Source organism: Taeniopygia guttata, chromosome 1A (assembly GCF_048771995.1).
Source record: "Taeniopygia guttata chromosome 1A, bTaeGut7.mat, whole genome shotgun sequence".
In the NCBI taxonomy this organism is placed as follows: Eukaryota; Metazoa; Chordata; class Aves; order Passeriformes; family Estrildidae; genus Taeniopygia; species Taeniopygia guttata.
The window spans coordinates 11,935,022-11,954,183 of record NC_133025.1 but is presented as its reverse complement, the minus strand read 5'-3'; the positions used below and the strand labels follow the sequence as shown (position 1 = coordinate 11,954,183).

The 19,162-nt window shown below is 37.1% G+C and overlaps 1 protein-coding gene across 1 annotated transcript in view; it reads left to right on the top strand.

Moving 5' to 3' along the window:
- The window catches only part of PTPN12 (protein tyrosine phosphatase non-receptor type 12), a 69,248-nt gene extending 52,390 nt beyond the window's left edge, over positions 1-16,858 (top strand). Inside the window, exons 12-18 of the mRNA XM_012568891.5 lie at positions 497-582; positions 7,921-8,885; positions 11,846-11,923; positions 13,224-13,312; positions 14,278-14,308; positions 14,816-14,932; positions 15,555-16,858. Coding sequence (XP_012424345.4) covers positions 497-582; positions 7,921-8,885; positions 11,846-11,923; positions 13,224-13,312; positions 14,278-14,308; positions 14,816-14,932; positions 15,555-15,616 — 1,428 coding nt within the window. The 3' untranslated portion in view covers positions 15,617-16,858. The remainder of the gene's footprint in view (positions 1-496; positions 583-7,920; positions 8,886-11,845; positions 11,924-13,223; positions 13,313-14,277; positions 14,309-14,815; positions 14,933-15,554) is intronic.
- The last annotated feature ends 2,304 nt before the right edge of the window (positions 16,859-19,162 follow it).

The following is a 19,162-nucleotide window of genomic DNA, read 5'->3' as shown; positions in this document are numbered from 1 at the left end:
AAATGTTTCAGATCAATGTGTTAGGAGACAAGTGGGTAAGATCTTTCTCATTTTCTTACAACATTGTGTAGAGTATTCTTATCTTCATTGGAGTGATTGTACAAGTGAAAATAATTACACTGACTGGAAAATAAATGCTTTATTATCCAATTATTCATTTAATTATTCTAGGTGAATAATTTGGAAGGTGTACGAGAGCTTGCTCGCTACTAAAGCAAGATCAGCTTTTGAGTATTTTCTCTAGTGAATTGTTCAATGGCAAGCAGACCAAAATCTTCAGTCAGAAAAATTTGAAGTTGGATACACAAGGTGAAAAATAATTTTGTACATTTAGAAGAGAGTTTTCAAAGTGATCTCTATATGATAGCCAAAAATAGGTCATATTGTTATATATTACTGTCAAGTGTCATTACAGATCTTTGGACCTCACAGTTCAAATACTGTATGTATCAGCTTTACTGCAATGAGTAAAAATACCTGTTTTTCTTTTAATCAGGATGAAAATAATACAGAAAATGCTGTCAGTTCTTCAGATGCTGAGAAACAGGATTCTCCTCCACCAAAGCCTCCACGGACCCGCAGGTAGTTAACTTTGATCCTATACTATTTTTAAGCTGAAAGATGAATAAAAAGTAGAATAAAGCTACTGATACCATAAAACCTTAAGATTCGTATGTTGTGTTTATAAATAGAATTATACATAATGCAAATAGAAGTCTTATAATTGACTCTAAATATAAGCTACACTATCTTTGTGAAGTTTGTGTTTCAATATACCAACCTTGCAATAATTATCTGTGAGTAGACATGTTTACTAGTCAGATATGTTAGATCTACTTGTGTTTTAATTCTTCTAGGTAATAGTAGCAAAACAAACTTCAAATAGCTTCAAATAATGACTGAACCCTCATTTTTGGATACACAACCATAATAAACATACCCATTTATTCTAGAAAAATCTCAGACAAGTACAGCTTTTGACTAGAATATGGTAACCAAATGCTGTTATTATTGAGACAAAGAATTGATCTCTCATTCAGCAGAGGAAAATCTTCTCTAGCTCTTAAAATGCCTAGCTTTACAGAAGCCAAAAGTAAACCTGAACCAACAGATTCATCAGCCTGAAATGGGTACCCAACCCACGTATTAAGACAGCTAAAGTAGCAACTCTCCTGAATTAGGTGTCCAAGTCCCCCAGCTGGTCTCTAGAGAGCTTATAGTGGCCTTTGGCAGGTGATCTTGGCTGTGTTACATTGCCTGTAGTTAAACAGACATAAGTTGAGCACTTGGGTTTTCTACAGTTGTCAAATGACATAAGAAACCACCAGGCCAGCTGATATTCTTGGATAACATTTAGGCAGAAGTATAATTCCCTTAAAATAAAGAGATAGATGGGAGTAGTTTGGGGCTTTTTACCAACAAATTATATGGTTGGTGCTATGTAGACAATATTTTTTTTGCCTAATTTGGATTAATGGTAATGTGATTGTATTCAATTATGTAGATAAAGATGATGACAGAAGAGTCAGTAAACCTGTCCTCATGATGAGTTCCAAGCTCTTGAAACTTCATCACTGAGCTTAGAAATATGTCCAATACATTAATTCCTTACTAGTGGTCCCTGAAATAATCTTAGGTGTACCTTAGTTTTTATAATTTTGATATATTCATGTAATATTAATATATGTATAATTAATGTAATTTATGTTTAAGCACACATCTGTCTTATCTGCACTGCATTGTTCTTTACTTGCTGCATTAAGTTAAAATCTTTTAATCTCTCCTTAAAGCCTGGGGTTTTTTTGGGCCTGTTTCCATAAAATCATACTTTCCCATCTGCCAGCAGTGGCAGGCAGATTGGTTTCTTAGAGGTGAATAAATGGAAGCTTTTAGCAGAGCTGTTGTCTTTCTAAAATGGAGATTATTTTGAAAAACAATTAATTAAACTCCTGGAAGATGCTTCTGAGGAAAGACTTTATTTGCTATTAGTCGCATCTGCTCAAAATACCCACTAATGAGCATGTTTTTTTCTTGATGTGGGGGGTAATTTTACAAATCCTACAGCCTGATTCAGTCAGGATATAGAGCCAGGTTTTGTGTATTGTGGATGTTTTGGCATAGATTAACATCCTTTTCCTGAGGAAGATGGGAGAGCAGACTCAGTGAAACATTTTAATTTAATCCCCATATGCACAAGAAACATTTTTAGGTTGCCAGCCAAATTTGTACTTGAGTTTTACATACACTGTCTTTGAAGAAGTTACAAGCAAGTTGCTAAAGCTACTATTTTTGAAAAGAAAGAAAGCTTTTACATTCTTTATTTATGTTGTAAATGGCTTTATAGTGTATGTTTAGTAAACCAAGCTGCATGTTTTTAAATGAAGGTTTAACATTTGCATTGTTTTCTAAAGCTAAAAGGGGTTTAGGGACTGACAGTGCAGACTACTTTGGGCGAGCTTGGTTTCAGGTGAACTTGTCTGAGATGATCCTGAGTGAGCAGGAAAAAAATTAGGATTATTTTTCTTGGCCTCAGGATGTTTGTTTTCCATATTGTTACTAGACTAAGCCATGCTTGCTTAGACAGTAAAATCTGTGATACCTGTTAGTTGTTTTCTGACAGCCCCGAGTCTGCTGGAGATGGTAACACCTCCTCTGCAGCCCTTTCCACTGCCTAACCACTCAGGGCATGGCACAGTTTTTCTGTGAAGGTGGATTTCTCACTCTCTCTTGTTCTGTTTGTAATATTCTAATGAAAACATCTCAGTATCTTATTTAGACTTTAGGATCTCTTCTTCTGAAACTGCCACTAATATCATGTAGCTCTTGTCTGTTGTAAGGATGAGATGTCACTAAAGACTTTTACCGTGCAAGGCAGGAAGCTTACTCAGAGAGGTATAATGAATCCTTTTAGTAATTGCTTTGGCCTGGCTATGTACTGGGGAAAGAGTTGTATTTTGTAGGCTGTTTTTATGTCTTCTTGGAAGTTATAAGTATCTTTAGGCTATTGTTATTATATTGGTATTAAATTGGTATTTTATTTACTTAGGTCGCCATGAAGCATCTAGCCATACTTGTTTTGCAGAGGTTTTGGAATTGTATTGCCTTCCAATCTTTTATCACCTTGTAATGCTTTAATGTAATTAAACTTGCTGTACAATATGAGTGTAGTAATTTAGCTTAATGTCTCTCTCCATTTGATGTCAGCATAAAAAATATTCTAATATTACTCCTTGATTATTACAGAGATAAACAAGAAAAACTCATTAGTGCATACACCAGCACCTTATCCTAGAAATGGCTTGGCAGTCGATGATCACTTCTTATGGAAGTCACCTTTCTTTAGAGGACCTGAGGGGGTGGAAAGTCTTCGTTAGATAGGTTTGAATTATTTTTAGGTTGAGGTAGGAAGAGGGCATATGTAAGGTTTAACTTTGTTACATATGAGACTGCAAAAAACTTAAGTTTTTAAGTTTACAGTTTAGGACTGTACTTGATTTTAGGTGACTGATGAGCCAGAATTCAGAGGAAGTACCTTAATACCTTTAAGTATTAGTCTGAAATATTTGTGTGCTTTGTAGATGATTCTAAAGTATTTGGCAAAAGAGGTGGTTTATTTTAGTCAGGCTTGGTTACAAAAAGTTCTTTATTTTCAAGTTCAAATCAGTTTGAAATCAAAGCATAAACTTAGACATAAACTCATAAAAAGCAAAGATGATTTAACAGCTTTTTTGTATGCAGTGTAATGAAGAGCTATGTGCTGCGGTCTGAAGGTGAAAAGGTGAAATACTGTTGCATTTTAACTTCTCATCTAATTCTCTTCCGACTTCAGTCTAATGATAGTAAATATGTTTCCAGGGTTATGTGTTATTATGTTTCATTTCAAGCCCTGCAAACCATCTGTAGCTCCTGCAAAACTAAGATAAAACTCATTGATGGGTTTCCCTTCTTAGCTAACTTGTATGCCACAGTTTAAAAAAAAACCAGAAAACCTTGGTAAGTAAATTTTAAGAGAGAAGTTCACCAGCTGGTTATTTTTATTAATTCATTGTACTTTTATATAAATTATTTGTAGTACTTTTGCAACAGCTTCACTCACTGGACTGCTGCTTTCCTTTCCTGGGGATGGCAATGATTTAATGCTAAAGTAGAATAATGTGGTTGTCTAGCTTCAGCCTGCTTATGTTGAGTTTAATTTTCCTATTTAAATTATGTGGGAGGATGTAGAGCTTGGTATCTATTTTTGGTTGTTCATATCAGCTGCATTCCGTGACCTTGGCATCACTCTCTTATTTGAAACACCCTACAGTATGCTGCATAGAATAACCATGGATTACTTAAGGCTTTTTTTCTTTTGAACACTGGCCAAGTCTCATTTAAATCTGAACCCATTGTGCACAGTTTTGGTAATGTAGCTCTTTTCCATTAGGAGTAGAATGGCTTCAATTCTAAAACATTCTAAAAATGTAATATGTATTGCAGAGAAAGCAATAAATGGCTTTTTTTCATGTATACATTTTTGGTTGAAAGCTGTGGGAAGGCTTTTTTTTACCAATTATAGTACTTTTGACAAATTGTGTGTGATATTTACTATAACAAATGGTTTTTAGAAGGTGTTATTGCCTAATGCATGGTTTACCTGAAACTGGAAAGCCACTGGCACTAGGGCACTGCATCATCTGCTCAGGCTGTGTGGCAATAGAGTGTATGAAAGAGCTGCCTTGATCACTCAGGGAAATTCCATATCCAGCTGTAAATGAGGAAGTGCCAAGGTAGTGGTATTCCAAGATAATCAGGAGCAGTTGTATCTGGAGAGGCACTTGAAGGCTGAGTCATGACAAAGCTTTCTATTTTTTTATCACACAGTGATATGCAACACAGATTTTGCAACCCTATGTGTTTATTTAAAGGTATAATACAGGGAAGCTTATTTCTCTTACTCGAATGGCCTGGCTTTCTTTGGTACACTGACTCTTTTCTGTTCAATATCCTCTTTCATGAGCTTTCGCTGAGTTTCCTGGTGTTTTAAATCAATCTGGTCTTACTGTCTCCTGTTGTTTTCAATAGTATTAGTAGCTCATTTTCAGATAATTTTCTGCCTCTGGGGGCAGAAAAGTCTGTGGAGCACAGCTGTTGAAGAAAATGCCCAAAGACAGCATTATGTAGTAGCCCAAAATGCCCAAGATTCACAAGACTTTGAGAAAAAACTACTGTCAAACAGAGATCTTCTGAATATGTTCATATCCTATTATTTCTGCTGTGTGAAAACAAACAGAAACATTATTTACAATGCAGAACGTGTGAAATAGTAATATTAAAAATGTCAGTAAAATTGACTAAATGTTACCTATTGGGATTTATTTCCTAATTTAAAGAGGGAAAAATACATTAGAATGCTATTTGGACATCTCAGTTGCTGAGGACAAATATTCTTCAATATTAATAAAGCAAATAATGATTTTGTCAAATAATTTCTAATTTCTTCACTGTAAGCTCTCATTTAAGAATCAAAAAGTGACATTTAACTTCAAATGTAATGGAAAACATAGTAGTTCTGTTGAGATGTGTAGGAGGAAATTGTTTAATCAACTTCTGGGTTGCTGATTTGTGCAGCATTTCCTTTATCATCAGTTCTACGGATGCATCTAAGGGAACTATTTGAATAAATGTGAGGCTCTCTTTACCAGTGGATCAAAGGGTAGAGTGATTTATTAACCAGTAATTGGTGAAGAACTTAATGAATTTTGACTGGAATTGTGGACCTATATCCTTGTTATATCTAGTTTAATGCTAATTTGCTCCTTTAGCTAATTGTAATGCCTAATGTTAGGTCTGTAGCAGATAAGGAATTAGTTTTGCTGATTGCAAATAACTCTGGGTCAGGAAAATCAGGTCAATAAGGGAAAACCATGATTTTCAGTAGGAGGATTTAGTGGAGATTACTAATGAGCACCACTGCTGGTAAAAGGGGGCATGTAAATATTTGTGTAAGTGTCTCACTGTCTCCCTCCCCATATTCCCCTCCCCATTTGGAACAGAGGAAACAAATCCAAGAGGAGGAAATTCTCTTGTCCTTAGTGTGTATTAAATTGGAGCAAGGCTTATGTCCCCCCATTTCCTGTCTTATCTTTACTAATTCAAGCAAACAACTTATTCTCAAGCTTATTCATTTTCCAACATCTAGAGGCAAGAGCTCCCAAATTAGTTCTGTTAAATTGCTTTGATATGCTTTGTATGTCTCCTGTCTTAACATAAAGAAAAACAGCAATATACAAGTGCAGGGAGGAGAGGAAGGCATTCGAGGCCCAACTCTGTGACAGGAGTCAGGCAGAGAATGGAAGAGATCACCTGGAACTGCAAGGGGACCTGGGGTTTTCCAGATACAAAGATACAGGAACTTGTAGAACATAATTTGGAAGCTGGGAAACTTGCAGTACTTTAGGGGGTTAGGATTTTCACAAACTGAGAATCCAAGTGGTTCTCTTTAGTATGGAATCTCTTATTTAAAGATTTTAGTTCTGCAACCCATTCTACTATAGCTTGGTGCTAATAAAGTCACAAGCATGAAACACATGCTGTAGCCTGTCCCAAGTCAGGTATGCTTTTAGTTCTCTACAAGACTCAGTTATGAAACAGTCTTTGAGCTTTTTTTGTTTTGGGTTTTTTTCCTATATGCCATAATAGTCTCAAGAATTTGCACTTGCTGAGTCCTCCTTAGGCATGGTTTGGAAGTAGGGGAGCCAAAGTAGTACTTTGATTTTGATCATTATGTGGCATGCAGACAAATAATGAGAGCTTGTCCTTTCTCTTGTAGGCAGAGTTCTTGTGCAATCTTGTCCTTCTCATGCTGGAGGATCTCATGAGAGGAGAGTATAGGGGCAGAGTAGAATTCCCTCCTTCCATGTCCTGGCCATGCTGCGTTGGATGCAGCCCAGGACATGGTTGGTTTTTGTCTGTGGGGTGGTTTCTGCACACTGCTGGGTCATGTCCAGCCTCCCCTCCACCAGCCCCTCCAAGTCCTTCTCCACAGAACTACTCCTGGTCTGTTCAGCCCCCAGTCTGTATGGATGTCCGGGTTGCCACTTTGCACATGGCTTTGTTGAACCTGCTGATGTTCTCTTGGGCCACCTCTGGAGCTTGTCCAGGTCATCCTGGATGTTTAAAGGAATGGAAATTCTGAAAATGCCTTCATCAGTTATGCTAAATGTTTGTAGTCAACAACTCTGCATCTAATCTGTCCATGTACTCGAAGAATTTCTCCTTTTAAGTAGCTTGAGATGAACTGCAGTTATAGTGCTGTGGCCTTGCTAATATGCACTGTAATTTGGATCATAAATGCTACTGGAAATATTTTTTTGTCGTATGTACCTCATATCAGCTAATTTTGGTTTGCAACTAAGCAGAGACTATCAAATAAACAAACATAAAAATAAAATCCCCTTGAACATGTACAGAAAAATAAAATTTAAGCAAGATATTCAATGCTAAGTGGGCTGTAAGGATTTTTTTTTTTAAGAAATCTTTCTTGGCTTTATTGAAATTTGAATTCCATATGTCAAGTTTCTCAGAGGCACTTAAGGAAAAAAGTAGTGAAATGCTGCCACAAGAGGGCCTGTCTTGCAATGTATTTGCAAAATGCTTCTGGGAAAGGATGTGAGCAATCTTTGAACTATTAGTGAGGATTAGTTGTGGCTTGAATGAATGTCTTTGTGATATTCTGAAAGACATTTTGAGTATGTTGACTTAATTCTTGACTACCTCACTAGTCATATTCTGTAACTGTTTTCTGTGTGCAATGGAAATTCTGTGTGGAGTCTGCTATTGGTATTACAGCATTAACTACCACAGTGGGGGATGGATATACATCTAAAATCTTGTCAAAATCCAGAAAATTTTGACAATTGTGTCTTGGTTGTTTTGCAGTTGCCTTGTAGAAGGAGATGCTAAAGAAGAAATCTTGCAGCCTCCAGAGCCTCAGCCAGTACCACCAATCCTAACACCATCTCCCCCATCAGCTTATCCAACAGTCACTACAGTGTGGCAGGACAATGACAGATACCATCCAAAGCCAGTTTTGCACATGGTTTCATCGGAGCATTCAACAGACCTCAATGAGAATTACAATAAGTCCACAGAACATTCAGGGAAGAACGAACCCAGCGAACACACAGAGAAGAGGCTGGAGCGCAACTTAAGTTTTGAGATCAAGAAGGTACCTCTTCAGGAGGGACCACGAAGCTTTGATGGGAACTCCCTGTTGAACAGGGGACATGCAATTAAAATTAAGCCTGTGTCATCCTGTGTAACTGAGAAGAGCTTTAAGCCACAGGAACAGATTTCAGGGGATTCATTTGTAGATGCTTCTCAAAACTCGTGTATGGAATACAGCATGCCACAGTCTAACACAGCCTTAATACCTTCACCAGAAAGTCTGCAGAGTCAGCAGGGGTCTGATACCCCACCCAGACCAGATCGTCTGCCTCTGACAGAAAAGGGACACGCCACGTGGTCGCTGCAAGGGCCTGAAAACGCACTGCGTACATCCGTGTCTGAAGAGTTGTCTTCAGACACCTTGTGTCACAGTGTTAAAACTCTCTCTCTAGCATCAAACACCCCAGCTGAACATCCTTCCAGTGATACTGTTGATCATACTCCTCTTTCTGTTCGAGCACCTCTCTGTTTTACTAATCCTCTCCATGCAGATGATTCTGACACGGATGAGGTGGACTTTGACAGAGCCATGAGCAAAAGCGTGTCCAATGTGTCAACCGCAAGTGCCACAGTCTCTGCTGCCACTAACACTGAAAACATTTCTGCCAGAAAAGTATTGCCTATGTCTATTGCTAGGCAAGACTTAACAGCTGTAACATGTTCTGAAGATGGCAAAGGTAGGTTTCACTGAGGTTCAGAATGCTGCTCTTTATCTAGCTGGATCTGTAGAGCTGGACAACATAAATTTCTTTGCAATGCAGTTTTCGAAATGTAAATATAATCAGTGCAGTATGGCAGCTTCAGAGAGGGCACAGCTCTTTTCCTGACAGCTTTCAGTTTGCATGTGAGCTATTTTTGGTATAAAGTACTACAGACCATGATTAGCTGCTTCAAAAGCTGTACTGTGAGCTTTATTGTGAGCATTTGTTTAATGCTTTATTTATAATGCCTTCCTGTAGGTCTGTGTGTCATTGTAGGTTTCTATGTTATTATTTGGTGCATATTTTTTCTCTGCCCAGTTTCATGGAAGTGTTTATAATAATTGGGGGTTGACTAGTCAAAGTATTTTCAACAGGCTTGTACAAATACATAACAATTTCATGCCTATTGGTTGATGTGCAGTTCCTAAAAATGTAGATGTAACCTCATTCACTGCCTTGGTGTTTGAAAGTTGCTCATTATTTGTCTCCTGCATTTTAATAGTGTTGTAAATATTTAGCTGTGCTTTCCTCTTTTTATGTACATGGCTGGGGGTGACAAGCTAATACAGCTGCTCATCTAAAAATCCAAGTTATGCTTTATTAGCACTTTGAAAATTATTTAGTGGCTTTTTGTCTTTTACTACTTTTTTTGAGGGCTTTTCTTTTTGGTGAAAGTTTGCAAGGTAGAACGTGATGTATTGAAGGCAAAAGGGTCCCAAAACATGCAGGTGCAGATTTCAGTCAGGCTGGCACACTTAGAGCAGATGGAGGACAAAGCTGGGAAGAACAGATTAGGCCTTGCCAACTCCTTGTGCAAAGCCCAACAAAACAAGAAGTGAGGCTGTGGAGCTGAAGGAAGAACATGAACTTCTGGATCCAGCTCAGACTCCTGTGCTTGGAGATGCTTATAGTGATGGCCTCACCTCAGGAGTCTGTGCAGACTTCATGACTTTCTGAAGTGAAATGGAGCTCAGTGTATGATGCAAGATACAGAACCAGCTGAATTGAAAATACTGGTTTGGTGAACTGACTGTTCACCAGAAGTCATATATCCAGAGATGTGATATATCCAGAAATCTGAACGTTTTGCAGCCTTAAAAAAAAATCTGTTTCTGTAGATCTTGATATAGATCTATAGATCTATAGATATTGCGAACTGTATCTATAGATCAATAGATTTTGGTTTAGATTGTGTAAACACAGGACAATACTTTCACAAGCCTGTATACTTTTAACACTGTGACTTAAAAGATGTTCTGCAAAGCTGACAAAGTCCTTTTGTCATAGTTATTTCAACTTTGCAAGCAGTTCTCCTTGGATTTGTTTTATAGATTTGCAGACTATTATTTTTCCTTTTAGCGAGAATTTTTTTCTTCTTTCCCAGAGCAATCATTGTTTGTCACTGTTTTGAAATTATCACCTCTCTGTGCATCTCATTATGTAGATGCTGTAGGAACATGCAAATAAAATAAGTGATACATTATAAACATGAGAAAGAATTGGAGAAATGTCACTCTAGAATTTGTTTCATGTAACTGCGTATCAGAAAGATCTTGAAATAACAGCATAGTCCTTGTGCTGCTGGTATGTTGATGGTCTCACAGAAATTGATTAAAATTCTAACATTAATTTTTTTATCATTTATCTCATGTTAATAAGGGTGTATCTCTTCCCTGTTTGTTTGATAATGAACACTTCCCATTTTATATTCTGGTTGCAGGTCTTGTAATCCCTCTGGGACTCAAGAATATAGGGTTAGATCGCTTTGCACCAGTGATCCTAAACCCTGTTTACAGTGGCTTTCTCATTTTCATACTGGCTCAGGACTCTTTTGTTTGAATCTGGGAATGTGGCTGCAATCACCAGTGAAACTTGTCTGTGAACTTACCAGCACCCTAATTGCCTAACCATAACTGCTGGTGTGCATGATCTTACCACACAGTTAAATCCTTCTTTTCATTCAAATGAAGTGAAAAGTAGCTGTACCCTGAGGTAAAAGGAAAAATACCAGGAGAACAATAAAACAGAAACAACGCCGAAAAAAACCCCTAAAAACTCACTTAGTGCATATCCATGGTGGCTTTGATGGTTTTATAGAGGCCCCTTCTGTTAATGAAGGTTTTCTTGTGCTGGATGCAAACCTGAGATGGAGCAGGTCTCAGAAGTCACTTGGAAGATGATGGCTTGTAGAATTTGGTGGGATTCTGTCCCTGCAGCAGCTGGGGATGCTGGCAGTCAAGCTTCATGGCTTTGTTAGTTGAAATGTGTCTTTGTATTTTTGAATCCTTTGCAGAATACAGTTGTCAAATGAGATTTCTTATGGCAGCAGCTACTTTAAATTGTTTTAAGCCTTTAATTACTACTCCAAGTTTCTTAGCAGGACAGAGAGGGGCTTTTGCTGCCAGAATAGCTTGTGTTAGTGCACTCCTGGGAGGTGAGAGGGAACAGACTGGGGACAGGATGTGGTCCTGGCACCAAGAGGAGCCATCTCCTCTGGCTCCTATTTACCCTTTGGCCCAGTAAACCTTGCACGGGGCTGTTTAACCATATCACAGTGGTGTGGGAGCCAGTGGGCCTCAACACGGACTTGGTAAGCAAAACTGAGACCTGAAAGAATGAACAAAAAGTGTTCATTTGAGTTACTGCGGGTTTTTGTCCTCCAAATTATTTAGACTGAAAATATTTTAGATTTCTTGCTTGCATAACACACAAACTGATCCTATGCCCTTAATATAAAGTTAATGTTGTTAGATGAAGTTGCTCCACAGTGTTAGTGTGGTAAACCAAAATGTTTTATAATACTTGGAATAAATATTTATTTTGTTTTAGATACTATACCAAGCTTAGGATTATCACATATGTGAAAATATCAACTTCTAAAAGTCTAGGAGAAAATCTATGTTTTTTAACTTATCTAAATGTTATATTTGATTTAGGTGCTGATGCTAATGAAGATTCCTCTCCCCCACTCCCAGAAAGAACACCAGAATCATTTGTATTAGCAAGTGAACAGAGTGAGTTTTTGATATTTGGTGATAATTGGAGATACAATACTGACATGCTCTTCATATTTTATTTGAGTACCCCTGCTTTCTGGTTACAATTGTTGGAACAATTTGTAAAATGGAATGAAATATAGCATGTGCAGTAGCTTATTTTTGGATTTAACTTTTGCACACCCTTGAACATAGAGAAATTATTTTTAATTTTCTGGCTAAGTATGGTGATGTATCATATTTAAGTCATTGGGGGCTTCAAGATTAGTAGAGCTGGTTTTTGGTCTGAAGGGTATGGAAATGAGATGATACAGTGGGAAAATGCAGTAGGGTTAAGGAATTTCCCAGCTATTTTAGTTTCCTACTGCTCCCAGGTAGGGAGTGGGTATGCACATTAACAGTGTTTATCTGATCCCCCTTTCTTGTGCAAAGGTAACATCATGACACTTCATTCTGCACTGCCTGTAGTGAGCAAGCCCAGTTAGTCAAGTTTAATATAGTTCACTCTTTGACTGTGTCAAAAGGGTAACTGCAAGAGAAAGCTGACACAGATGATGTGCTTCTGTCATAGTTCATTCATCAAGCTAGTACTGGCATGATTGAAATGAAGTGATAAATTAGGCTGATGCTTGGTACCTTCCAGAAAACCTAAAATGATATAATTATTTACTGAGACTTTCGTTTAGTGTCATTTTGAACCTCAAAAAATTTAGGCCCAAGGAGTTAATCTAAATATTTTCAGCATAAAAATGCTCAAGTTTTGTAAATGTGTTCTTTGAGCACCATAAGCATAGGTAGTTCAGAGTCAAAGTGATCCTTTCTTTGGATATTACAGACCTGTTGTTTTTCTGTGACCACACAAGGAACAAAGCTATTTTCTTTAAAAATCTCTCTCCAGGACTGGAATCACTAAAACCACTTCCATTTTGTTTGTCTTTTTGCACGATGTCAGTAAAGGATAGGTGTGGCTGTCCTCATACTTAAGAGATCTGAAAAACACATACTATTACAGCCCAGCTGATGTAAAAGAAGCTCTAAATTGTCTTTGAAAAGGGAGCCAATTCCCCTGTTGATTGGGAGCCCCCAAAGGAACAAAATGAACATCCTCAATGCAAGCACTGTACTCTTGTGCTTTGAGTTATATTGTGGCATTTTGCCTTTTCTGGAGCACTTTTCATGTAAAGAGATTTTCATGTTTTTACAGGCATTTAATAAAAAAAAGAAAAAAAAAAGGTTTAGAGCACATTTCTAATGCTGTGTACTAATGCCTCATCATGAGGAGATCAGCAGTGTGTTGAGCTGATTTAATTCTTCCTAGGCACACCCTTGCTGAAGCCAGTTGTGATTGCACAGTCGGAGTGGAACGTGCTGCGTGATCAGCACCTGCCTGAGCAAACAGCCTCCCCAGTAAGTGCAGCAGACAAGTCTGTACTCATCAGTCATTTCTGGTTTGGTTGGGAGCTACAACAAAAAGTAAAATACATACTTGTGAGAAGTTGCAGCTGTTGGTCATCTACAACTGGCCAGGTTTTCCTCTGCCTGAGCTGCTGAATTGATGTGAAGAGCATGTTTTCTTTCCAAGAAAATGATCTGTTTTTCTAAGGTCAGCAATATTTTTAAAAGGAATACTCCTAAATATATGTTAAACTATGGCCTTAAGAGTGTAAATATGCTGCTTTTAGGGAGCTTGCTGTCTGCCCTTAATAGATCTTAGGCCAATTCAAACTGGAAGTGAACAGCAGTCTCTCATCTAAACTTCTGCAGGGCCTCAGCCCAGGCTAACCAGAGCTTTTTCCAGCTGGGTCTTGAAAACCTCCAGGGATGGACACTTCTTATAGGCAATATGTTTCATTGCCTGAAAATGGGTTTCCCTTTTGTCCATATTTATTTTAAACAAACCATTTTAAACAAACCAACTATCAGATTTCACTTTTCACTCATCCAGCTCACAGTCATCATGCATGAACAGTTGACAAGACTTTAAAAGCATTTAAGTCCTTTTTACATTTGTCCCTTTTTTTCATGGGCTCCCTCCCAATATCTCACTTAAAAATATGACAAAAAAGATAGATGTGAATTTTCAGGGACTGTAAATGTAGTGAGAGAAGCTAACCTACCTACATTTTCAAATAAGTTGCAGTGTCATGTTTTCAAATTTTTATTAAATACTAAGGTTCTAATAGTAAATTCTTATACTAACTACTGTAGCATTTTCTGTCAATGTTGAGTCAAGTCAAAAATGTAGAGGCAAATAAGTATTTCCATGAATGTTATATGGTTTTGGTGATGTTTTCATAATCTTAAATTTCTGACTTTCTTTTAGTTTTCTGGAAGTGGTTTGTGTAATTATTTTATACATCTCTCATTAACAGGGTTTGAAAACAACTTCACCTATACTACCTGGTAAGTGGTGGAAACTTTTCTAATTTTTTGTTCAAAATACATTTTTCCTACTGAACAGCAATTTGCCTGAACTTGGTGTTTGCTCTGAAGATATCTAAGCATATTGTCAAATATATTTCTATTATACTAAATATATTGTTACCTATGGTGTCTAAGCACCTTTAGTTTAAAAAGAACATGAACTGAAGTCTTTGTTGATGTATCAAATGGCACTGTGAGCTTTTGCTATAAATAGATGCTATGTTGGATTTCAGCTATCCATACAAACTAATACAAAATAATAATCCAGATATGGAAAGCAGGAATATATTGCTGTCACTGAACATTTACTTCATAAACAATTTTCAAGTTTTGCTTTTAGGAAATGAGAAATTGGCTTTTAAAGCTTTTTTTTTTTTTTTTGTAAATAATATTTGCTGCCGGTTGTTTTCTGGACTGTAATGACAAGTGGCATTACACAGTGGTGACTAAGTGAATGTTACAGTGAGGGGTCTGTGTGTTTTCTAGATCGTCCTGAACGAAGCAACAAAACACCAACTGACATTTTACCTCAGATTTCTTTCTCTGGTTCCACTGACACAAGAGGTCAAATTTCAGAATTTCCTGCAGAAGTAACAGATATTGGTAATTACAATTCTTTCTAAATATAATTACTAGATGAATTAAACAGGGGATTCACTATCAGTACTGGTTTGGATAGCTGCTACTACTGCCACCCTCCAACTTACTGAGATGCAGAACCCAGACAAATAAACCTCCCTAGTCTCCTTCAGCAATGCTGAAGGAATTTTCCCCAGAATAAATGATGAAATAATTTTTAACTTTGAAAAAAACCTGAAGTGTATAAAATATAGAATTTGTCAAATGGGTTATAATTTTTGTAAGGTTTTGTAAATTTTTGAAAACTTCCAGAAATAATACCTGATAACAGCCTAGGTATGCAGAGAAGGAGGGAAAAAAAAAAAAAAAAGATAAAAAAGGCCGTAATACTGTATTTAAAGAAAAGTACTTTCCAGTGGGGTTTAAGTACTGATCTATAATGGTGTACATTTTTTTCATATTTGTATTTCCTACAGCTAGAGTGCCTTCAGAATTCCATGTATAATGAAGTTGTTTTCTAGCCCTGAGAGTAAATCTATTTTGTAAAAGCTGAAGCCATGTCTTAGTGATTTTCTGACTGCTGCCAGCCTTTGTGAGCCTGTGTTGTCCCAGCAGACACAAGTATTAAATACATTTCTTTCCTTAGGTTTTGGTAACCGCTGTGCAAAGCCCAGGGGACCAAGAGAGCCGCCCTCAGAATGGACATGATCCAAGAACCTATGGACATACTATCAATAAATTATACTGGAAAACTCAAGTGCCACTGAGAACTAGAGAAATAGTGTTCCACTTTCCTGGGGGCGACTAACACAGAGCAGTGTAGATCTAACTATCAATGGTACATCTTGCAGTGCATCCCACGCAAAACCTGACACATGGTTCACAACAGTGGATTCCAGTATTACAACCTTTTGCTGGGGCCATCTACCTGCCTTACTACACTTAGGAGAAAGTATTACATATGATTTATTTTGTAACTTCAAGTATTATTGCCTTAATGTCTTTTAACCCTGTTACACGCTGCTTGTAGACATATGTTAATATAGTAATACTTTTGACAGATTGTGTTTATGGACTACTTTTTGCTAACATTTGATTACCATGTATGCATTATTTTGTATATGTACAGGGCAAGTAAGTATATAATTTGATAAAGTTGCAATCATAAAATATTAACAGAAGATGTAAGAAATCTCTGCATGATCTAAATTTTTGTGTACCTTATTTGTAAGTTATTTGCCCTGAAGTTTTAGAAAATAGTTTCTCGGGTTTTTTACAAAAATTGCTGGACACACACAGCCAGAATTGCAGGTTAGCAGAGATAAAGATTGTAATGCATTTTGTAAATTGTAAGCAAAAGGTTATTTTTATATTATATACTGTTTAATTGTCAGACCTGATTTGTTCTGGTTTTCATCTGGTCATGGAGATTCAGTAAGTGCCTTGGAACAGTATTGAATTCTCTTAGCCTGTGTATATTTCTTCAGTGTTTTGAGTTCATCTGGAATTAGATTATCAAAAATATTTGTATGTTTCTTAGTATATTTGACCTGCCAGTAAAAGAGAAACCATTTTACATAATCGACACTCCTTAGTTTTCATTTTAATGTTTCATCAGTTGCAATCTTTAGAAAGTTCATCTCTGTCACCTTTCTGTATAGTAGGATTTTACGGTTTTAATATACAGCGTGTTTCTAATTTGGGAAAACCAGAACACACTGGTAAAAGGACTGTTCAATACCACTGTCTTCTCTTACAGATGGGGAATACAATTTATGTTGTTCAGCGACTGTGTATGTAAGAAAGCAACTTATATGAAGGTTCACCTGGAGCCCTTGCAGCTACACTGTATCTTGGCAATATATTATGTCAAGAGTTAATCCTTATAAGGATTCCTTACTTAAACTTTTCTGTAATACAATCTTTAAATTAAAGAAAGTAAAAATCTCACTCTGGGTGTTTTTACTCTTAGGAAAGAAAACCGTGTCCAAAAGCCAAGTGTAACAGAGTGAAGGACAGCAGTCTGGCTAAGCTTACAGATCTCATACTTGAACAGAACACTGACACTCAGAACCTTATTTTTAGTAACTACTTTAAAAGTTCTGGCTAGCAAGAATGCCAGAGAAGCAATGAAGAATGTTCAGAATAAAATGTTCATTTTAGGTAGTGAAACTGTATTAATCTGAACTTTGGCTGGAAACACTGTCTGATCTGCTACTTGTACCTTTAGTGTCTCTGGTAGAAGAGAGTAATGCCCCGATAGCAGCTCTGTCGTAACCTCCTGAAGGTACATAACTGGCAATTACTGTCTCTCTGGATTTAATCACCATGTGCTTGGTACATGTGACAGACTGCCGAGCTGGGGAGCTCTTTCAAAGAACTGTGTGCACTATAAATATTTCCCATGGATGTAGTTTTGCAGTTATTCATATAAAAAGAAATAATTTGATGATATATGTCATCTGGGATAACCTATATCAGCTATATTCCTGACTTGTAAACAGTTCAGACAGCTGGAATGTTCTGCAGTTGGCAGAATAAGGCTGGCCTGAACTTTGTCTTCCTTCCCTCGTGTTGCAGATGATTAGCTCAGACTTTCACTCTTACAGAGCTCCTCTGGATTTGTAAGGCAAGATGGGCTGTCATCACCTCTGGGCAGTCCAAATCACTGGAACATTTGGGGAAAAAAAGTTAAATAAGAAAACTTCCAAATATGTATTAGATGTACTTTTCAAGGATCCCTTCCATATTTGTCCACCAATAAAACACAAATCTGTGCAGGTAGTAGATTTTTCTGGTTTTCACTGATGAATTTCAATTAACAGCAAAGGCTGACCCAAATATGTATACTATATACAGGTCATCTAGTTATATTAATTAAAGTACATCGGGGTTAATCTTTTCTCCCCCACCTTTGTTTTGCACAGATTTGGATCATATTCCAGGCTGAGTTTGTCACAGGGAAAAAAAAAGCAGCTTTTCTTTGCTTTAGTGATAAAAATCTCAATTGTCCAGTATGGATTTCTGTTTCTTTTGACAGAGCTGATTCACAACTTGCTGTTCCCTGCTTTGGGTTCTATATTTTCACCTATTTTATTTCAGATAAGCTGGCAGTTTCAAGAGCAATGTGGAACCTTCCCAATGTCATTACATTGTGTATCTACTGTTGAGGGTGGTGCAGAGATAACTGCAGCTCTGGATGCTTTACGCTCAAGAGTTTCACATCATAACTTTAAATTATTATCATCTTAACAGCTTCATAAAAAAAAACCCCTAGATCTTCCCTTGTGGTTTATTTGAAATGGAAACTAAAAGGGTTTAGAGCATTTCATTGGCTTGCAAATTATTACTGAAGCCATTTTGTACATATATTGAAATAAATCCTGTTTAGTTGCAGTCTTACACATTACTTTTTCTGAAAGCAGTCTTCAGCTTTCATCTCTGAAGTGCAGCTGTTCAGGCATGGACTTGAACACTGTAGCAAAGAAGCAGTAATGCTACTCAACTCAGCTATTTTTATTAATAACCATTGCATTGGCTTCTTTGTTCTTCAGAATTTTTCTAACATACCATTTATTAATTTTTTCTAAAGGTATTAATACTGAATTAAATCATGCACTGAATTATCACATCAAAAGAATGAATTCTCTATGTTTTAGAAATGTGAATTCTGAAGGCTCAGAAGAAAGCTGACCTCTGCTACTACCATTGCTTATCTCTATTACTCAGCATATTTAAGGTTGTGCATTGATTTGACAAGTAACATTCTCTTTTGGTAGTAACTAGAGCATTACACAAGCATTTTTATTTCTTATCTGCTAGGAAAACCTGCTGTGTTTGCATGTAATTTTCCTTAAAGAAGTTTCTAACTTGGGAACTGGGCAGAACAATTACAATCTTGTAGAATTACCTCTGGGTTTTTGCATATTGGAATCTTGGATTTGGTTTCTTTGGAGATAAATCTCTAAAAGAATTAGTGAGATCAAGTGTGATGCAGTGACTGGGCAGTGTGATAACCCTGTGCTGCTGGAGCAGTTGTTTTTAGCTGCAGCTCAGACTGTTGGGAAGCACCAAAATACAAACCTGACACCAGAGAAAGGGAACCCAGCAAGGCAGGGTTGGACTGCGGAAAGACTAGCAATGAATACCGCCTTCAAGAGGGGATTTTGAGGAAAAACAAGGAGTTAAGGACTTCACACAATGGAACCGAACAACAGATACAATTGCACACAACTAAGGCTTTGAGAATTTTCA